At 39.5% G+C, this 20,959-nt stretch overlaps 4 protein-coding genes across 6 annotated transcripts; 2 read left to right on the forward strand and 2 right to left on the reverse strand.

The window, feature by feature from the left end:
• The first annotated feature begins 4,014 nt into the window (after positions 1–4,014).
• On the forward strand, positions 4,015–6,985 carry gtf3c6 (general transcription factor IIIC, polypeptide 6, alpha). The gene is made up of 7 exons (XM_029432949.1): positions 4,015–4,091; positions 4,718–4,751; positions 5,133–5,213; positions 5,334–5,392; positions 5,827–5,876; positions 5,958–6,065; positions 6,265–6,985. The coding sequence occupies exons 1-7, from the start codon at positions 4,030–4,032 to the stop codon at positions 6,372–6,374; spliced, it is 504 nt and encodes a 167-aa protein (XP_029288809.1). The 5' UTR covers positions 4,015–4,029; the 3' UTR covers positions 6,375–6,985.
• Positions 6,986–7,823: 838 nt separating this feature from the next.
• On the forward strand, positions 7,824–12,764 carry calub (calumenin b). Of its 3 annotated transcripts, none has more exons than XM_029434673.1 (7): positions 7,824–7,949; positions 9,251–9,493; positions 9,679–9,872; positions 10,010–10,176; positions 10,448–10,508; positions 10,731–10,930; positions 11,449–12,764. In XM_029434673.1, exons 2-7 carry the CDS (start codon positions 9,273–9,275, stop codon positions 11,551–11,553), a joined length of 948 nt encoding a protein of 315 aa, XP_029290533.1. In that variant the 5' UTR covers positions 7,824–7,949; positions 9,251–9,272; the 3' UTR covers positions 11,554–12,764. The 3 variants fall into 3 exon arrangements, with proteins under 3 accessions (XP_029290533.1, XP_029290534.1, XP_029290535.1); XM_029434674.1 differs by lacking the exon at positions 7,824–7,949 and adding an exon at positions 7,960–8,107; XM_029434675.1 differs by lacking the exon at positions 7,824–7,949 and adding an exon at positions 7,964–8,119.
• Positions 12,765–13,471: 707 nt separating this feature from the next.
• On the reverse strand, positions 13,472–15,823 carry LOC115010067 (cell surface glycoprotein 1-like). Its single transcript, XM_029434461.1, has 3 exons — positions 15,537–15,823; positions 15,415–15,435; positions 13,472–14,788 (listed from the first exon to the last, which is right to left on the reverse strand). The coding sequence occupies exons 1-3, from the start codon at positions 15,768–15,770 to the stop codon at positions 13,754–13,756; spliced, it is 1,290 nt and encodes a 429-aa protein (XP_029290321.1). The 5' UTR covers positions 15,771–15,823; the 3' UTR covers positions 13,472–13,753.
• A 911-nt stretch (positions 15,824–16,734) lies between these two features.
• On the reverse strand, positions 16,735–19,548 carry LOC115009388 (cadherin-related family member 5-like). Its single transcript, XM_029433345.1, has 9 exons — positions 19,461–19,548; positions 19,151–19,365; positions 18,096–18,152; positions 17,912–18,004; positions 17,743–17,829; positions 17,532–17,642; positions 17,121–17,291; positions 16,853–16,930; positions 16,735–16,758 (listed from the first exon to the last, which is right to left on the reverse strand). The coding sequence occupies exons 1-9, from the start codon at positions 19,546–19,548 to the stop codon at positions 16,735–16,737; spliced, it is 924 nt and encodes a 307-aa protein (XP_029289205.1).
• Positions 19,549–20,959: the final 1,411 nt, after the last annotated feature.

Genomic DNA, 20,959 nt, shown 5'->3' on the forward strand with positions numbered 1-20,959 from the left:
AATAGTATAAATATCATTTAGAAAGGTGTGAATGGCTACAATATCCCATAGAAAGTGTTTCTGGAAAAAATAGGAATATTATAGTCTTAGCACATATTATAAAAAAGGCTATAGCATTACCTGCAATAAGGTTACTATCAACTCACTGTTGCGTAAAACAACCGCATTACAAGGCCATATCAGAATAGTACATGAATATTAATGATATTTCGTTGTGTTGGTTTTGAGAGCACAGACATTTTGATTTCGGTTTGTCTTGGATTCGTCTGTTTTTTTCCCCCGCATTTGTGCAACTATAAATATGTAAAGAATCAATGCATTGGCCAATTAGTTTAGTGCCAAATGATTTGGACTACGTGTGTAGAACATCCAATAATTATTTTACGATTTGAAAACGTTTATAAGGATTGTCTGTCTGGCACAGGCCACCAAGTAAAGATTGTAGGTTATCACAAACATAAATCAGTGTCTGTCCTGTTCTCTTTATGCCTATATGGATATTTTCTGTTGTTCTTATGGCTTCAGTTAGAACGGCGACAATTCTCTCTTTTTATGAGAAAAAGACAATGACAGTAAATGGTGATATAATTTTAACGTTAGGCCATATAGCAAGGTGTGTGTGTGTGTGTGTGTGTGTGTGTGTGTGTGTGTGTGTGTGTGTGTGTGTGTGTGTGTGTGTGTTTGAGAGAGAGAGAGAGTGAGACTGAGAGAGAGAGAGAGAGAGAGAGAGAGAGAGAGAGAGAGAGTGATAGAGAGAGAGAGCAGTGTATCTGCTAGGTGTGCCTTTATGGGTTTGAATTAAAAAAAAGAGTAAAAATGTTCATTTAAACTAAAGAAATATGGAGATCTGCTGTTTATCTGTTTATCCTTATTTTTAATACTGTGGTGTATGTATAGCATATCACATTTTTGCTTCTCTTATGTAAAAGAAGATCTGTTAAAACATTTTTAAATGTTCTTATATTTATTTATCATCATAAACAAATTAACTTAAAGTTTACACTAAGTTCTGTAGTTCTGTGATGAATAATAAAAAAGCTTTCAAATGGTCCTTCATATTATTTGCATCGATGGCTCTTGGTGTAAATTTCCATTTGAAATTTGCAATTACATTTTTTCCCCCATTTAAAACAATAAAAAAGCAGGCGAACACACACACATTTGATCTCTACCTTCACATGCGATCAATGTGTCAAAGACTGTATGTTTGTGGTTTACAAATAATTTACACAGAAATGCAGTGCTTTCACAGCCGTCCTCACATAATGTCACATTTTTACAGAATACAATAGAATAATTCTCCTTGGGTATACGCCTTAAAAAAGCCCAGCACAGATATGAGAGGATACGCTCTACCTGACTGACACTGCGAGTTCATTTCCGTAGTGATAAATATAGAATTCTAATATTCTACCGATATTAAACCTCTTATATGAGTGCAAATTTACAATTTACACACACACACACACACACACACACACACACACACACACACACACACACTCAAACATGCACAGGCCGTACTGTAAAACGCACCATGCCCTTAGGTGTATGCCAGAGGTTGTTGTTTTCACTGTAATATATAGTTAGCCCTTCCACCAATTTACCCTGTCAGTGCTAATGGGGCAATTAACCACCATGATACCCCCCAGGCAGAAGCAGAGCCAAAAGCTCCCCAACTCCAAACTTGTCTTTATGACATTTATATGACAAAATGTGGGGGAAGCTGGGGACCCATCTGACACCTTGGAGGGTCCTTAATGTCACACCCTCCCTTGCCCCCGCCCCTGTCTGCCCCAGGGTATGGCACTGAGCAGGAATCGTCATACATCATGTACAGGAGAGGCCTCGTCCAGCAGGGAGAAAACTTTGTACTCCAAAGCTTGAATGGGGCAACTCTGATTTACACACTGTGTCCACTGTAAACTGACCTTTATAGTAGGCCATACACACACAAACACACTTACAGCTAACATACTCCAACTTGACCTCTCCCTTCATTTAAGCCATTTCGGTGTCTATAAGTCCCCGTATCTTTGTCTCTGCTCACATTCCCCCTCTCCTTCTTACTTCCCCAAGGAGGCAATAACCTCCCTAGCAAGTGCTTCCCCTTGAGCCGTTGTCATAGTAACTTGTGGACTGGTCGACATGACAACCCCACCATGGTCCAAAGATAAATGATAGGCCAGAAATGGGGAGGGAGAAGGCACATGGGGGATTTGCACCCCCTTTAATTTGGTTTGCCTGATTCTGATTCAAAATACGTTTTCTCTCTCTGTAAGGGTGGGGTTCATTCAGCGCCAACCTGCATTACATTTATGCAGGTATTTACAAATACCGTCGGCCTCCGAGCGACTCCACAACGATCACCTGCCTTGCTCTACGGCACCTGGATGGATTAAATATTGTGATATTTTCCTTTCCCGTATCCTTATAGATATAATATAATATAATATCAATGTTGGTGCAGGAAGCCTGTATGTTTTTACACTTGGCTCTTTTTTGCATTGCATCTGCTGTGTACGGTTTCCACCACATTCATTCATAGAAAATGCAGATATCTGAACAACCAGGAGCAAAAATATATCTACGTATTAAACCCCCCTGTATTTCCAAGACTCCATTGTCTAAATCTAAGGACAGTACAGTAACTGTCCCAGCACCAATTTATTGATTTTTTCATACCACAAGTTAAACAGATTCAGTTTTACTGCAATTCACTCCATCAGTCTATCAACATGTTGTCTGTGGAAGAGAATTCATGGCTGTCTCCAAAAACACAATGCAAAAATGTTCCAGAACATTTTCTGAATAACACATATGTGTAAGAGTCACTAGCATAGTTGATGGTTGATTTAGTAGATCTTCACTTATTTATTACATCTTCCATTTATCACAACTGTCCTGTTTATCGCTCGGTGAGAAAAAAACGTCTCCACTTCAGAAGTCCTGTGCAAGATAATGAATCAGCTGACCCTGATCTCTGACCCCTTTGTAGAGGGCTGCAAACGAAAAGAGATATATACTATCAGGATGGATATGCATCATTATTATTATTATTATCAGCACTATTAAATGCTTATTATAATTCAATATATCAAATGTTTTATATATATCAAATCTACATTCTGGTACAATACCTTCACATAACAATATAAGGCTAAATTAAGTCCAGTCAAGCATTTTGAGGCCAAAAATGTAAAAACTAAATCAAGACAACTGAATGATAAATGATTTCAAAGCATGTCACCAGTCATCGGCTTCATTTTTCTATTGGAGAGGAATTGCCTGGCTTTAAACCTTGCTCACCCGAAACTTGCAATATAACATTTGTTTGATTAAAAATGATATTGTTTGCCAAAATTCAATGGCGTTCACAAATGAAATACTGGAGAATTCTTCACCTAACGTAATAAAATAGATAACACCGTGTTGATGAATCACAAAACATCTTTAGTTTGTAAACGATATAATATGTCCATTACCTTTTTTTTATTGATTAAGTTATTTATTATTTTCAATTTTACTTGCTACCATAATGATAGAAATATATTTGTTATAACAGACTTGATATTTTTGCCTTTCATGTGTGCGTGTGTGCGTGTGCGTGTACGTGTGCATGTGTGTGTGTGTGTGTGTGTGTGTGTGAGTGTGTGTGTCAGGAATAGGTTTGCTCAGGCACTGTCCTACCTCCATGTCATGTTACAAAGACCTCCAAATTCACATCAGTGCAATAACTACAGTCCTTGCAAAATAAAATATAAAAAATATGGTTCCCCCACATGTGTGTTCATATCACCAAAATGGTTTTGGTGTTGTGCTTAATATTGTTTCCTTATTGTGCACTTTGATTATGATTTAGTCGTGTTTCTAATCTGGCCTCCTGTTTCTTCTTTTGTTTTGGATATGTTTGATGTGTGAGCTTGTTTTAGTTTTTTGTTGCCTTTGCCTTTGACAGATGAATTTCTCCTTGGGGATCAATAAAGTGCATCGTCTCATTGCATCTCATCTCATCTCATCACCTCCGCTATGGCCTCCTGCAGGAGAACATTAATAACATTAATGTTAGATGTGGATGAGTCAACCTACAGGTAGCCAATATTTAGATCCAATCATACTTAACCATAAGTAGAATGAACAGACAGACAGATAGATAGATAGATAGATAGATAGATAGATAGATAGATAGATAGATAGATAGATAGATAGATAGATAGATAGATAGATAGATAGATAGACAGACAGACAGACAGACAGACTAGACAGATAGATAGATAGATAGATAGATAGATAGATAGATAGATAGATAGATAGATAGATAGATAGATAGATAGATAGATAGATAGATAGATAGATAGATAGATAGATAATATGTAGGTGGATAGATAGCTGGATAGGTGGGGGTGGGGGGAGGGAGGGATGGGTAGAGATTTAATTGTTATTCATTCTATTTCCACTTTTCACATTAAATGGCTTTGCAACAAAACATGCCACAAAAACTGAACAACAGCGCCCCTCGTTGTTCGGGGCCCGTAACTGTAAATATGCCAAGCGGAAAAAACACCTCGTAGTCTGAAGAAGAAAAACACAGAGGGCTTCTCGGGCACCGTACATTTGCGGAAGTTGTCAAATAAATTTTGTTTATTTAAAAGGATGGGATATAAAACAAAAGGAACATAGTGTTTACGTTAATTGTAGTAACTCCTCTTTATTGCAGGTCTTTCAACATGGAAGATGAATGGGAGGAGGAGGTAAGAAATACCACCAGCGTAACGTTACTAACGATAGCAACATTAGCTACATGTGGTTACATGTTAGTTAACTTAGTACTGATAGGATAGAAATTACACCCGTTTCAATTTTAATTAGTTATTATGTTTACTTTAGAGTTAGAGTTTAGAGTTTCGGGGAAAAACCTCATACCAAATACTGGTTTGGGTTTTTAGCGTGTTTTAACAGTGTTACTCCCTGAGACAATTCATTCATTTCAGACCAAAATATTGTGAAAGACCGACAATGTTAACTATATTCTAACGACATTATTGTTTCTCTTCTATGCTCTTTTCATTGTTGGAAAGGGCACTCTTTAATTGTAGATTTCTATAATATAGTTTGTCTTTTCGCATGTTTAGGAGCAGCTTGTTGTGGTGGAGCTCTCTGGTATAATCAACAATGACTTCCTGTCCAAGTGTCGAGGCACATGTAAGATACTGGTGAGTATCGGATATGAATGCTTAGTGGAGAAGTAGCCCGGTCACCATGCATGACAACAATATCCATGTAGGTCTCTCACTGCAGCAGTCACCAAATATGTGTTGTCCGTGTGCTTTCAGGATATTGACAGTGAGAAGCCCATGATGCAGGTCGGACAATATGTGTTTGCAGGGCAATACTGAAGGTAAGATTAAAGCTCTAGAATCTAAAGAAAAAACATACAGACTACTTGTGTGGTTTATTGTATGTGTGCCTGCTGTTGACAAATGAATTGCTCTCTCCTCCTCTCCCTCTTCTTAAAGCAAGTTGTCATGTTGGAAATGTGTCTTTTTAACACCACCTCCAAAGAGTTTTTCTAACCTGAAATGATGTCACCACTTTGAATTACTTTTGTGGTTTCAGTAATGACGAATGGTCGAAACTGCAGCATCAAAAGTCTGATAATCATAGTCAAGAGCATTACTAATATATTGTTTTGGAATACAATGCCTGAAAATAGAGGCACATTTTTAATAGGCATGATTAGTCATAGAGGTGCTGACTATTTTTTTCAGTACAAAAGAGCTTCTATGAACTCCTAATAACAGATTTTTAAAAATGTCCTTTGCTCTTCATAGATGCTTTGGGAACTTGTGTACTGTTTGAGGAGGGACCACAGAAAGGTAAGGCTCTCCACATATTCTCAATTGTTGTGTTTCAGGTGTGCTTTCTTTCCTCTTGTTTATTGTCCATTTTGTCTCCAGCAAAAGCAGACAGTAGTCCAGAGCTCAAGTATATGTGCCACACCGTGAAGAAACTGATGATGCAGCGAATCTTCCTCGTTGAGAAGAAAGAGGGTGAAACCAGCACAGGTCAGCCAGAACCGCTAAACCCACCATGGTGCAAAATCAGTTAATTTTAATACAGTTAATATAATTGGTCTTTTGTTACACATATTTTTTATACTATGCTTGACACAACTACTTTTTAATATTTAGCATCTTTACAAAGAATCGACTTTTCATAACATTGTTAAAAACCTGAATTTGGCTTTTTTTGTTGTCCCCGTAGGAAGCGGTGATAGTGGTGAACAGATGGAAACACCATGTCAGTCCAATCAAGAAGAAAAGGCCAACAAACAGATGGACAACACAGGTTTGGAAGACTCTGCAGTCGGCTGAGACATTGAGCCTTTGCTATATTATGATCTCCATATTCAAGTTTAGAGACATTCGACAAGTTTGAGTATCTGAGGGACTCCATGTCAAAAACAGTTTTTCTACAGTATAGCAATGCTAAAAGTGTCAGTGTTACTGTAAATCTTGTGTCATAATGCTTTCCAGAAACATGTAATGCCTCTTCTTCACTAAACCTCGAAATAAGTGAATTTAATATTTGATGCACAATATAAATACTGTTAAATTGCACCCTGAAGGGAAAACAGGCTTTTACAAATGTAATGTACATACGAAGGGTCTTGGGAAGGGCAGTCTCAGAAAAATGTCCCGAGACCTCAACTTAGCAGCAGGAAGTCCTGTCATTGTGATTCTCTGATATCATCTATTTCTGTTTCTACTGATCATGATGAGTGTTTAACCAGCAGAGGGAGATACATCTGCTTGAGCTGCAATGTTTTAGTACAGAAATATGTAATTTATACATTAAAAAGAGGTGAGGAGAGTATAAAGACCCTAGTTTTCTGATTTGTGATACATGTGTTTTATCAGAACTACTATTACTATTGATTTAAGACGTTAAAGCCAAAAGAAATAAAGGCTTTGTATTTTTTTGAGTTCTTGTGTTGTTTTTTATGTTGTTTTGTGGAATTTATACCAGAGAATCAGAAATCCTTTATTAGTCCTACGAACAAGAAAAGAACAAGAAAGTAAAGTGTGTGTTGATTTTGCATTTTAATTCAAAGCAAAGGTCAATCAGGCAAAATCCCTTTTTAGTTTTAGTTTTTGAGAACTGTTAACTAATTAATTAGATTACATTTCTACTGCAGTTTATGGTGTTTACCTTTTATTCATATAAACTGAAAAAGTGATTTTAGACTTTATTACCATATGCAACAATTATAGACAAGCAGTTGTTGAAATCTTGGATCTCATGCCCTCCAACAATGCTCAATGGAAAGATAGATATATACTTTATTATGCCACACAATTATGTTGATAGTAATTGAAAAGAATAAAAGAAAATGTAAACAGGCACCATAAATCATTACAACACACAAAAATGAAACAAATTAATGAGAATGTATGTATAATAAAGAGAATACAAACAAAATGAGAATCTAAAACATAAAATAGTGAACGTTGAATTATAGGGCTAAAATATATAAGTTTGTGGTAGACAGTATTTCAAATGAATAAACAGAATGTAAACATAAATGTATTTAATGAATATGCATAATGAGAAGTAATACATATGTATATACAGAGGTGTAAACCGTTTGTAAAACAGTTAATAAATGTAAAGTGCTGGTTTGGGGCTGCTGATGTGGAACTTACCTGTCCCATACACTGTGGGGTTTGTTTTATGAATGAACGAAGTTTTGTTGACTTTGAGGACGTGGCGGTTCTCGGCCAATCCAATCACCGATGTTCCCTTGAAGTGGACCAGTGAGCGAGCGACATCGCACTCGCCTTCTTGGCGCCTGATTGGTCGGCTGGCGTTTTAGCACAGGAAGTGCAAGGGTGTGTTTCCGAGGGGAGGGTCTTAAACTCAATCGACGAACTTCCCTCAAGACACCGGTGAGTTCTCTTGATAGATTTTGGTTTAAAATACAAAATGTTACTCAAATGTGTCTCTCATAAAGCTATTGTTTAGAACGACTCAATACAGACAATTACATAGTTGCTTATTTATTGCTTTTTATTTCCATTGGACGAGTGAAATTGCAGTTCAGCAGGTAAAACTAACGGTACGCTAGGTTAGCCAGTCTAATATTAGTCCCTCACCTCTGATTTTGAGTGGTAACGGTCACTAATTAGAAATAATGCTCACAAACCTTTGCTACTGACCATAGACTGTTGTTATAAAGATGTATATACAGGCTTTGCTATTACCCATAATACAAAGACGATGGCAAGATGTAACGTGTCGAGAGGTGCAAAAGTGAGAATACTGTGCTGTGTCACACGACAGCAGTGAAGTTAACGTTGAACGTCTTTTAGCTAGAGGATAGTACAATTAAAATAATATATTTCCCACCCTCCGAATACTGCGTTGGATTTCCTGCTATTATGGTGATTATACCGGAATAGTCACCTCATAAAAACTAAGGCTGCTTGCAGGGGATTTCTGAATATTGTCTTGTGAATCAACACCTCTCTAAAACAGCTTGACCATAACCATAACCATAACATTAATTATTCTATGAAGATATGATTGAATTGCAGGGCTGTTGTTTTAGATTGCATGTTTAAGCTATGATTCCAAATTCAGGTTGTCAAGTTAAATAATTTACACATGTTTATGAATAACCTTAAGTTGCTCCAGGGGTAAGTCGCGCTGCTAAATGACAAATGTAATGTAATACAATATAGTTGTCGTCAACGTCTACAACATACCAGGTTGCATCATCTTGAACAGATTATCCTAGCAATTCAACTCTCATAGTCTGAGTATTTGTAGGCTGAGTCATACACTAAACTGGCATGTGCAGAGTTGAGTAGCCTAAGTTAAAAGCTGTGATGAATACTTTCAGAAAAGTGCAAGACAAACTAAGATATTAGGGCTGCCCCCTCTTTGTCAATTAGTCGCCTAATTGATCGTTTTTGTCTTAATCGACTAAGATTTTTATTAGTGGAGCTCTGGTAAACACAAAGTTTAAAGTGGTCACATGATTCTCTGTTGAGAAACTAAGTGTTACAGATCTGCAGATTAAATCAACTAATTAATTAGTTGACAAAATCTTCTGAGTGTTAGTCCACTAGGAATGTCTTTAGTGAAGGACAGCCCTATAAGATAGGCATGCAATACAAAGGTTTTTACCAGAATGTTTGAACACAGTAATCATCGCTTTTTGGTGTCTTCTTTTTACCTCGTCCAGACAACGTTTGCACATACGCAGGATGGAGCTGCGACCACTTGTTATGTGCTTTGCTCTCTGTGTGGTTTACGCCACCAGTAAACCCACAGAGAAGAAGGAGCGTATTCACCACGATGAACCCCTCAGCAACCGAGATCATGATGATATAGAGAACTTTGACTATGACCATGAAGCCTTTCTGGGACAAGAGGAGGCCAAGACCTTTGACCAGCTCACACCAGAGGAGAGCAAGGAGAGGCTCGGGTAAGAATACATGCCAAGTAGATTGTGTGAATCTGTTCTTGAAATACTGTGAATATGAGAAGTCACTGTGGTAATGACCTAGTTTATCCTCAAGGAGCAGTTAAGTTCACCTGAGGTGACGCACCACTAGATGTCTATGAGGAAACAAGCCGATTGTTTGCCAAATTTCTTTCATTTCTCTACAGCATGTTGGTCGAACGTATAGATGAGGATAAGGATGGCTATGTGACAGCTGAGGAGATGAAGAGGTGGATTAAGCACGCTCAGAAGAGGTGGATCTACGATGATGTGGATCGACAGTGGAAGAGTCATGACCTCAATGGGGATGAAGTGGTGTCCTGGGAGGAGTACAAGAATGCCACTTATGGATACATTCTTGGTAGGGCTGCAGACTATCTTCTTTTTATACACTTAATGTATCCCTGAAGTATTACCTGTGTACTGCATGGACACAGACACAAATGTGATTTGCCACATTTGCACATACTTGACCAAGTTGTGACCTCTGACTTGCAGATGATCCCGACCCCGATGATGGCTTCAGCTACAAGCAGATGATGGATCGCGATGAGAGGAGATTCAAAATGGCCGACCAAGACAACGACCTGAAAGCCAACAAGGAGGAGTTTACAGCCTTCCTTCACCCTGAGGAGTACGACCACATGAAAGACATTGTAGTGTTGGTGAGTGACAAACACACAGGTGTGATATTGATTGATTTCAATATATTATCAGAATATTTTTTTCAGAAAATTTGTCTTGCGTCCCAAGATGTACACCGTTTCACATAAATACAAAACAAAGTTTAACAACAGAACCATATACAAGCGTATATCACATCCACCAATAGTGGATGCAATTTAATCACTAAACCCCTAATATCTGACTTAATGATGACACTTACACTGTTTTACATCCCATCTCAATGCCCTGTGATCTCTTTTTTTCTTATAGGAAACTATGGAAGACATTGACAAGAATGGAGATGGCTTAATTGATTTAGACGAGTACATAGGTGAGTTCTTAAAACCCATTTTCAAATTTTACCACTCAATTTCAGGTTGTTATTGGTGGAAATATAGAGAATACAACATTAAAAAGTGTAAGAAATAGTGAGTATGGGTAAATAAGCCCTTATGAAATCAACCTGTTGGGTCAAATCTGCCACAGAAAATACTGCAAGTACTTGTACAAAGAAGTATTGCAATAACATCAACGCCATCTTTCTGTGCTCCAGGTGACATGTACAACCAGGAGGGAGACTCCACAGAACCTGAGTGGGTGAAGACAGAGAGGGAACAGTTTACTGAATTCAGAGACAAAAACAAAGACGGAAAGATGGACAAGGAGGAGACCCGAGACTGGATCCTGCCCAGTGACTACGACCATGCTGACGCCGAGGCCAAGCATCTGGTCTACGAGTCAGATGCAGACAAAGTACGTACTGTAGAATTTGTGAATTATTTCAAATTTCACCAGATTTAGACATGTATACAAAAAATAATGGGGTTGTTGTTTTTATTATTAAGATTATAAAGCCATCCAGTGACACTTCATGTCTTTCTGTCCCAGGCGTGTAATGTAAACAAAGTATTGTTAGCCAGGTTAGTTTTGTGCATTTTCTTTTTCATTTTGGTTTTGGTCAGACATTGTAAATGAGGATCTGACTTAATTATAGCTGTAACAAAGCGTGATAAATGCAAGAGATACTGGCTTTCATCTCGGCTTGTATTGTAGCCGTGGGATTATTTTGTAATTAAATGAGAAAAGACATCTTGTATATTAACCGCAACCGGTGACGTAAGTGCAGATCGTGCAAGACATACCAAATCCATACGGGAACACATTACAACAACATGAAGTATATCTTGGTAACCGTTTTTAAAACGTACTCTTTGTGTACTGCTGACACGAATACACAAGGCTTATCATGCATGGTACTCTCCCTCCTTCAGGATGGCCGTCTGACAAAGGCAGAAATCGTGGATAAGTACGACCTGTTCGTGGGCAGCCAGGCGACCGACTTCGGAGAGGCTCTGACTCGACACGACGAGTTCTAACATCCACATGCCTCCAAAGACTCTCTGTTCATCTTACTCCTCCGACAGTGGAAGGAGTAATTAAAACAAGATGAGCTCGCCTAATCCAACGCCACGGACAATAATTTATTTGATTTTTTGAATGTGTCCCATTGTACACACACTTACATTACACACTATCAGTGTGTCCTCATGCTCAGTTGTGTGTTAGATTGGGATATATCGCACGCCTTTGCTCTGCTTCCACACACTACTCTTCCCTTTTCCAGGTCAGGCGAAGGACAAACAGTGTTGGATGACAATTTGTTTCTCTTTTGAAAGAATCATTTTATGAAATAGCCATGTTTTGTTACAAAACCCTAATAGAACAAGTTTAGATTTGCAGTATACAGAATAGTTCATTGTACCATTTCTTTTTGCAAAGCACTGGACTGAGGAGTAAAGCTGAATTCTACAATTTGGTCTACTCCTCCCGTCTAATCCATGCAGTCAGGCTCAAACTGAAAACTCTAGTTACTGATTCACTTATACTTTGTCTTTATTGATTATAAAATGGTATAGGGTGTTTGGAACGAGGAGTGAATGTTAGATTCCAGTGACGATGAAGACTATTTGGACTAGTGCAATACAGTCATCAATTGGGACCATGCTGTGTTTGCTATACTGGTCCCCAAAGCATCCATGCTAACACGAGCTGCGTGTTAGTTGAAGGAATCAAGAATTTATGATTTAAGGACTGATGGATGCTTTGTCCTCGAAGCTGCCTCCTTTTCTTTTTTTCTCATCACCTCAATAGTGTATGCGTGTGAATCTGTGTGTACATATATGACTTGTATTCTTTATGATTGACTTCCCCTTTTTGTTTGATGTTATGTTTTGTTGAATTCAACTGAACTCATTTTTGTGCCATGCAAAAAACTGTCCTTTTTTTGTAAGCGATATGATAAAAAAATGCTTTTTTTCCCCTTCAAACACTTCCTCCTCCTAAATTTATTTGTTAAGCTTGTATTATCACTATCACCATTTATAACCACTGTTGAGAATTTTTATGGTATACTATAATGTATATGATAATGTTTTTTTTACAGGCTCACTGCAGCGACCACCCTTTCACTAGTGACTTTACTGTAAATATGTTGTTGGTCTGCAAACCGAGCACTCTAACAATCAGATCCAGTTTTTGTGATTTGAGAAGAATATCTCAATAAAAACAAATAAAATTGGAGTTTTTAGTCTGCTGTGTTCTTTTGACTTTTAGTACTAGTTGTTGGGGGTGTTGGCAGCTGCTATTACAAGTATTAGGCTATCAAACTGTAGCCAAGCTGTTATAAGAAACCTATGTACCAATGCGTAGTGCAATACAATACACATTGTTGCTACCTCCGATTAAAAACAAAGGTTCACATTCCTAATAAATACTTTTAAAATGATTATGTGGAAGTTGAAAATTGTCTGTGTTGCATTAGAGTCCCTGTTTTTCCCAGCTTTCTTCCTTTTTAGGAAATGCTCCGTTTCCTGCTTTCCTTCAAGCTGTTGACCCACTGATCTCTGGGCTGTTGTTTCAAACCTTTTCCTCTCGACATCTGTTTGAGGAGAGCCCCCTAATCTCCCCATAATAAAACAACTATTGGCTATTTTAACCTACTCATAAAATATCACTAGTACAGTACGTAAACCCACTCCTCTGCTTTGGTAGGCCAATCTAAAAAAACTGAGGCAGCTTGTAGAGTAGGCACAACAAACAATTCAAGTAAAAGCTGTGCACGATGTGAAGGTTTTGAACATACAGTAGTACTCGGCAGCTATTTAAAAGATAAATGTGATGACATTGGTCAGAAATTCTGCCTGCATGGAACTTTAATCCCATTGAGAAAAGTGCAGCAGTTTTCATTTTATGTGGATTTACCTTTAATAAAAAAAACACAATATCATTATTATTTGTAAAGATTCACAGACAATATATTTGATTCATTACTGATTCAGGCTCTTCTTTTTACTGTTCCTGTTATCTAGGCTAACTATATGGTTGAAATGGATCAACATTATGTCTTATAATTGAGTGTTATTAAATGTTTATGTTTACATATACAGTATACAGTGTGTGAAATGATGCATGTCTTCTTTTATCGATGACGTGTCCGCTGTCATCCATCTTCACCTAACCTCTTCCATTCTCTGTCGTCCGCACTGTCACACTCAGTCCCGCAATATTATAGTGACATCACTTACTAAATGTGATAAAAATGGGATTACAACGAGCCATCACTCTCAGCAGCTCTTCTTCATCTGACTCCAACTCATCGTCATCCTCGCTGTTCTTGTCTGCTTCTTTATTTACCTCAAATCCATCATCATCAACGTCCCCCGCCCCATGTCCGTCCTGCGTGTTTCCCAAGTTTGTCAAGGGCCTCCTGTCCTGAGACGGACTACCAGCGTCTGCAGCCCCACCTGGGTACTCTGAGTGCTCTGTTTGGTCCAGCGATGTGGACGGTTGGTCTACCTCTGTGCTTAGAGTCATGGCTGTACACTCTGGTGTTACTGGAGGTGTATCAAGGGGAGACCTATCTATGCTATCAAGCTTGGCTTTTAAAGGTGTATGCTCTGGGGTGGGCGGGGGCGTGCTCGTCTGCTTGGGGAGGGGTGAAGACAGTAAAGGTGAATATGGGGGTGTCTTCACACGAGGCTTGCGGAAGGGTTTGTCTATTTCTGCTGAAGCAATTCGGGTATGACTGAATGGAACACTGGATTGAGAGGAGGGGCTGGTAACAGGGTCAGCAGGGTCATCGCTGGTGTTTGTTTGTGTAGTCTGTGAATCAGGACAGGTGAAGGGTGGAGAGGTAGTGGCATCAGGGGTTGTAGGTTCAGAACTAGTGTTAGGTAGGGCCTCGGTAAGGTCAAGGGACATATCAGTGGGGGAGCTGAGGTTTTCTTCACTTGGAGCAGCATCTTGAGCCATATGTGTGGGGCTCACATCCACAGCGGCTGAGTTAAAGGTTGGCAAACTAGACGACCTTTTGGGTGGTGTAAAAACATTGTTATTGAAGATCACAGGGCTGAGAGCAGTTTCAGTGGGGATGAAGCTGGTGTCGAGTGCAGCGGTCGTTCTGGGTGGAACGGGCCCCCGGCAGGAGGGGAGGTCTTGGTGGGTGTAGATGCCAGGATTATCTGAGAAGCTGAAGGAAGGATTGCAGGTCCCATATTCTTCATTGTTGTGTGGTACTTCCTCTGTGTGCTGCATGGCGCTACGGTGACTCGCCTAGAGAGCAACCACAGCGGAAAAAGAAAACCAGCATTGTATCGCAGAGAAGAATTGAGCGAATGATTCCAGTTTAGCAACATGTGTGGAGCTTGCCAGGCCTATTAACAACCAGTCTAATATTTAGTGAGTGAATCAATTACAATGTGAGTCATTTTTTCCCCAGACTTATGAGGTGCCTCACATGTTGAAATACTGTATGATCTTGAAATTAAAGGTATCTTTTGAAACAGCAGTTTGGCAAGAACATTCTCAAAACGAGGTCCCACTTATTTGTTGCTTCCGAAGCTTTCAACCACATCTTGTGTCATTAATCGGCGAATAGAGTTTTAATGTGATATTCCATACTTAGGTCACGTAAAAACAACTAAATCATCTTCATGGCAACTGAGGAGATGTGGTCAAAAGCTTTGGAAACAGCACATATGTTGGACCTCGCGCTGAGCATTGTTTTGTCAATTCCATTTACTTTTAGTAGGATTTGGACAGTTCAGACATAACTAATAAGATAAGTAATCGTGAAATGGAGATCATGACTAGAGTACTATAACAAGTTTATTAAGGAAAAGGACAGGAAATATAGGACAAGGATGAATATAAGCTTCAATAGTAAATAAATAACTCACCAGTTGGAACCACCGTAAGCTCTGTGGGAGAATATGCAGGACAAAATATTTCAGAAACACAAACTACTGACCACCAAATCTGGGTAATTATGAATCTAGATTATAGAGCTTAATGATCTCACCACATTGGGGTGTTTGCCCTGGGCCACACAGCCTCTCTGCAGCGGGTTCCTCGTTCCCTTATGTTTCTTCTTCATCCACATCACCGAAAACAGAATGCACCCAAGTACAGCCATGAACACCATGCTCAGAAAAAACGCTTTGCCCAGAGTGCAGCCGATCACACGGTCATCTCCCAGTGGACTATGAGGGACTGCAGTGTACACAGACAAACAGATACATGTGTTCAGTCTCATCAGCAATCAGTAGTGGATGCCATTGTGTAAGAGTGTGAACTTACTTGATTGTCCTTCAGATAACACCTCCACCACCACAGTAGCAAAGGTGGCATCACCCGACTCCTGGTCTGTAGCGGTTACCTGCAAAGTTCTTTGAGTTTTTATCACATCATCACCATCATATTTATGTCTTTATTTATTATGAGATATGGATGAAAGACAAAGAGGTTGTGCAATACGATGAATTGACTTCACTGAAGGATGGAGCAGTAGACTAGTAAGAGGTTTTAGTTGCTGCAACTGGACAAATCAAATGATAACACTAGGATTTCACTGAGGCTCACCTCAAGAACGTGTTTCTGTTTTGGTTTGAGCTGATTGGCCCTGGCAATCAGAAGACCCTCATGTGTGATTTGGTAGTTGTCTGTGTGATTAGATGTAGGACGGAAGGTGAAGTGGATCTTGGGATTGAAACCCTGTCAATTTGTGGAGAAAAAGGTGGTGAATGGTGACCATATAAATCACACAAAGAACTGCTCTGAGCAGCGTTGCACTGTGAGTGCATATGTCATAGTGGGTGGAGAAAGTGCGTACATGGTTAAAGTCTTGATCTTGTACGTGTAACATCAGTGCTTTGCTGCCATAGGTATTGACCAGAGAGGCAGGGCTCTTTGTGGCAGTTACAAAGCCTTTGTATTCAGCTATTTCAAACTCTGGATGAAACTGGTTCACTGCCAGAACTTGGACCAACACTGTAGCAATAGAATACTTCCTGGGGTCAGTCGTCCTGATATGCCTGGGTGCAAGACAAAAAAAGACAGAAAAACAGAGCAGTGAGATTGGTATTAAGACGTAGTGTGACTGCAGAGGCGATTTCATTTCAAGTATGTGAGTCTTACCATGACATGTAGATGCAGCTCTGGAGTTGTTAGACTGTCTCCAACCCCCCGAATCAGTTTAACAACCCCCGTTTCTCTGTCCATCAGGAAACGCCCATCATCGTCTCCTAGCATGAACACAAACACAGTTACAGATGTACACCTGTTAGCACATTTTAAAATATAACTTGCATTGTTGTCTATGGTACCTGAAATAATGACATAACTGAGTGGAGAGCTGAGTCCTCTGTCTCCATCTACTGCATGAATTGGACCAGGAGAGAAGTCCAACACAACGTCCTGCAAGATTACAAACATTTGTTGGTCCTAATCCTTGGTTTTTGAATCTGCGTGATGTGCAAAACACAACCACTAGCTAAACAGCTAACTGTAGCGTGAATGTTATGTTCATCAATATCAACTTAGTGGATAATTCTTTAACATCGATAATATGTGTGTGGTGTGATTGAGGTAGGGCTTAGCAACCAACCTCTTCCCCCTCTGTGACATTGACTGTGTACACAGGGCTGGTGCAGATGTGACTGGTCTCATCCTGGAAAAGCAGCATGCATGGCAGGAACTGTGGGTACTGGTCGTCTCCATCTACGACGGTGATGATGAAGTTGGCGCTGGTATTGAAGTGCTCAGCAGTGTTCATTTCCTGAGATGATGACATGTCAAGATTTATTACATTACATTGGTCAAGTTTGATGAAGAAATGAATGAATGCATTAACTGGACTATGGTTAATCTTCTCTAATAGTAATCGTCAGGAGCATCAGGGAATCAAATCTTTGCTTTATTTTCTAGGGAAGGATGATTGAAACTGTAGAAAGGGATTTAATTTCGATAAACGTGCGGATACATTTACTCTAAAACAGTTCAAATGTATATAGCTTACTGAGGCATGGATGGTGACAGTAAGCATGGTTTTGGTCTCATAGTCAAGAGGCTTGGACAGGATCACCTCTCCACTGTTGGGAAGATCAACCTTGAAGTACTCTGCATCAGGCTGCAGGACACACACAAACACATTAGCAATAGTGCTTTTTGTGGTGGTGGTTTTGCTTTCTTTTATCTAAGAGTGTTAAGAGTAAAAGAGTATAACCCACTGATGCCTGGTCGATGAAGTAAATGATCTTGTCGTTATCGGCATCCGTGGCCTGGACCTTAAACACCACAGTATTCACTGGAGTCAGCTGGAAAACACAGAGAAACCTTTTAGCACTTCAACCTCGTATGTGTTGTGTATGCATGCATGTGTTTATGAGCATGTCATACCTCACTGATATTAAGAGACTTGACAGTGTTTTCTGCAAACACAGGGGAATTATCATTCTCATTGAGAATCTCCACCATGATCCTGTACACACTCTACAACAACAGCAAAAAAAGACGCTTAGAGGTTTGAATGTAGGATGACTCACTGAAGAATTATGGGTAAGACGAAGGGGACAATGTGTACCTGAAGTGTGTCGTCCTCATAACAGGACAACTCAGCCATTAGGACAGGGCCCTGAGCCTGAGAGATGGGAGAACAGAGAGACATATACTAAAGAGAGACTAGTACCAAATCATGATATCCAAAAGGGTAACTATGTGAACAGGCTATACTGCCAAGACATTGAGACAGAAAAAGTCTTAATTTCTACTGCTTAATTCCACATTAAAAGCACATTCTTTTATTTATAAAAAGAAAGAAAAAAACAGCTTCATAGTCTTTAGTATTTGTTGTGTATTCTCACGTTTGCCTACTCGATACATGTTTTATTTTTTTACCTACATTTGCCTAACTTGATGTCATATAAGTGTAGAAAAATATAATATTGTAGCATGCAGTTTCTCTTACTTGATGTTAATCATCGATAAATCATGAAAGTACACCAACAAGTATATAAATATTAGGGCACATAACACACCTAATGCATTCCTTGTTCTTTTACTAAAAACTTTATATTTTCCTTTTATGGTTTCTACAGCGTAAGAAATGCATATCCTAATAGTTTATCAAGTGCTTTGGGAAGAAAGCATTTCTAGTGGGAGAAATTGATGCTCTTGAACAAATTGTGTTTAAATACACAATCCTACATATGGACCCTCTTGGTCACTAAAGTTAAGTATAGCCTACTTGATGAAGATGCAATGTTGAAAGATTGTAGCTGTACTAAATGGTTTTTAGTCTAGATAAAGTGATAGAAGTAGATCAATTGAGAGACAGAAAAAGAGAGCAATTGCTAATCTGGTTGACCCTTTAAGAGCTGCCATGATGTAACTCTGCTGGCTGGGACAAGGATGACGGTGAGAGAGATTGTGTTTGTTCCAAGGACAAGGCTGAAAGGTTCAATCTCTGATAGTTTACTCTAAACTTAGAAACAAAATCGTCATTGCGGCCCAACACTATTACTATTCCTACAGCCTCGGTAAATTGAATTGCACATCTTAAATCTTTGATCTTGCATTACATTCATGGCTTCCTTATTATGAGATAGCTCAAACACTCACATAGCCCAGCTCAGTTACCTCTCGGTCGAGGACCTTGTCCGCTGATGTGTTTAGCCGGATGCTTGTTTCATCCAAGAAAAACCAATCAGCATCGTTTCCAGCCAGGCTCCAGTGAACCCCCTCCATTGTGGTCTCAGCCATGAGCTCAACAACAAGTTCTCCCGAATGGCTGTTTTCTCTGATTGTTGTGAATACATCCTGACCATCTAAACATCCACCCCACCCTGACATTCCTGTGTCAATGCAAACACATAGGCAGAGTGTAAGAAACCCATTCATTCTGGCCATAAACCGAACTCTGATATGAACAAATGTGACGTGGTTGTACCTGTAGCTGTGCGCGGACACAGGAGGACCAGCAGTGAGCAGACAGCCTTGGCCTGAAACAAACTCCATTTCAGTTCAATGAGGGCCATTCTGGGGCTCAGTCAGGCCTCAGGGACCAGTTATTTCTGAGTGAAGAGAGAGAAACAACAAACACGATTACCTAACACAGTTTCACCTTCTTTATGAATGAGTCTTAAGAAGCATCATTAGGTTAAGACCCTCTCTTAATTTACAAATACAAGCATACACACACTCACTCTGTCCTATAATCCCCCCAAATCCACTTAAAGTGTGTTTGTGCGTGACTTTCCCTAGTCTCAAAGAGCTAACTGGCCCAATTTAGTCCACTATTATCCCTCTGCTCTTTTTCTCTTTGTGTTTTTCCTGACCTGACAATACTTAGTGTAGACCCTCTGACTTATATTCTTCCTGCATTTGTGGCTTTCTAGAGCTTGTATTCTATACAAATGTAGAGAAGAGTTATAGAGTAACAATGAATTCTTAGCAGTATATCTGCCGTACAGACGTCTGCTTGGAAACTTGTCATATTTCTTCACAACAAAGTTCAACTTAAGTTGTATTTCCAGTAAATCAAGATGTGTGATTCATCTCTATCCTGCTCTTGTGAGTCCCTGGGTGCACTGGCATGTTTGTTTATGCAAGTGTTTAAATGAGGTGGGGGGAGGTAAGGGGGTTTAGCAGGATTTTGGGGCCACATCCTACTGAAACAACAAGTCTGCTGCAAAAGCGAGGTAAATAAACATACTCAACTGAGTTATCAGGGATATGAACACAGACTGCCTATGCTGTTGTTCAGCTGACTGACCTGTTTTTGTCAAATCCTCTGCGGCTTGTCTGTCAGTCTCCATATCCTCCTTACATGGGATGGAAGCAGCATCACTGTTTCCCAAAGCCCTGAAAAGCTACTAAACGCCACTCAAAAAGGCAAGCTGAGGCTTTTAGGTATAAACAATAGATACAACAATAGATAACACTGGCCACACACACACCCCAACACACACTGATCCCCCCGCATAGATTTAAAACCAAACGGCACCTTATGGTGTGTATCCTGGGATCAACGTCAGCTCAGAGGCTAAAGCCTGAGGGCGGGGCTAACCTGCTAAGGGACTATGACTGAGCCAATCAGATTAGAGCTGGCAAGAACCTCACAGTGAGGTTAGAGACAGCGGTCACAAGAAAATGTAAGAGCTTTGTCTGGTACAAAGACACTTGACCTTCATAAACATTTGTCATGCAATTCAAAGTTGAAGGGTCAGATTGTCAGTCAGCTGTAGTTCAAGCTGTAGTCGCTGTGACCATAACAGGAAATGTAATTTTCTTCAGTAAATCAGGTCTTATTATTATTAGCAGCTTGTATCATATAATTATAAAAACATGTTTATCTCAGTGTATTGTATAGGTTAGAATTGTTAAAAGAGTACGAGTACTTTGGCTACAAAGCTTGCGCCTGTTGGATTTGTTCAATCAGTGACATGT

This window comes from Cottoperca gobio, chromosome 6 (assembly GCF_900634415.1).
Source record: "Cottoperca gobio chromosome 6, fCotGob3.1, whole genome shotgun sequence".
Taxonomy (NCBI): Eukaryota; Metazoa; Chordata; class Actinopteri; order Perciformes; family Bovichtidae; genus Cottoperca; species Cottoperca gobio.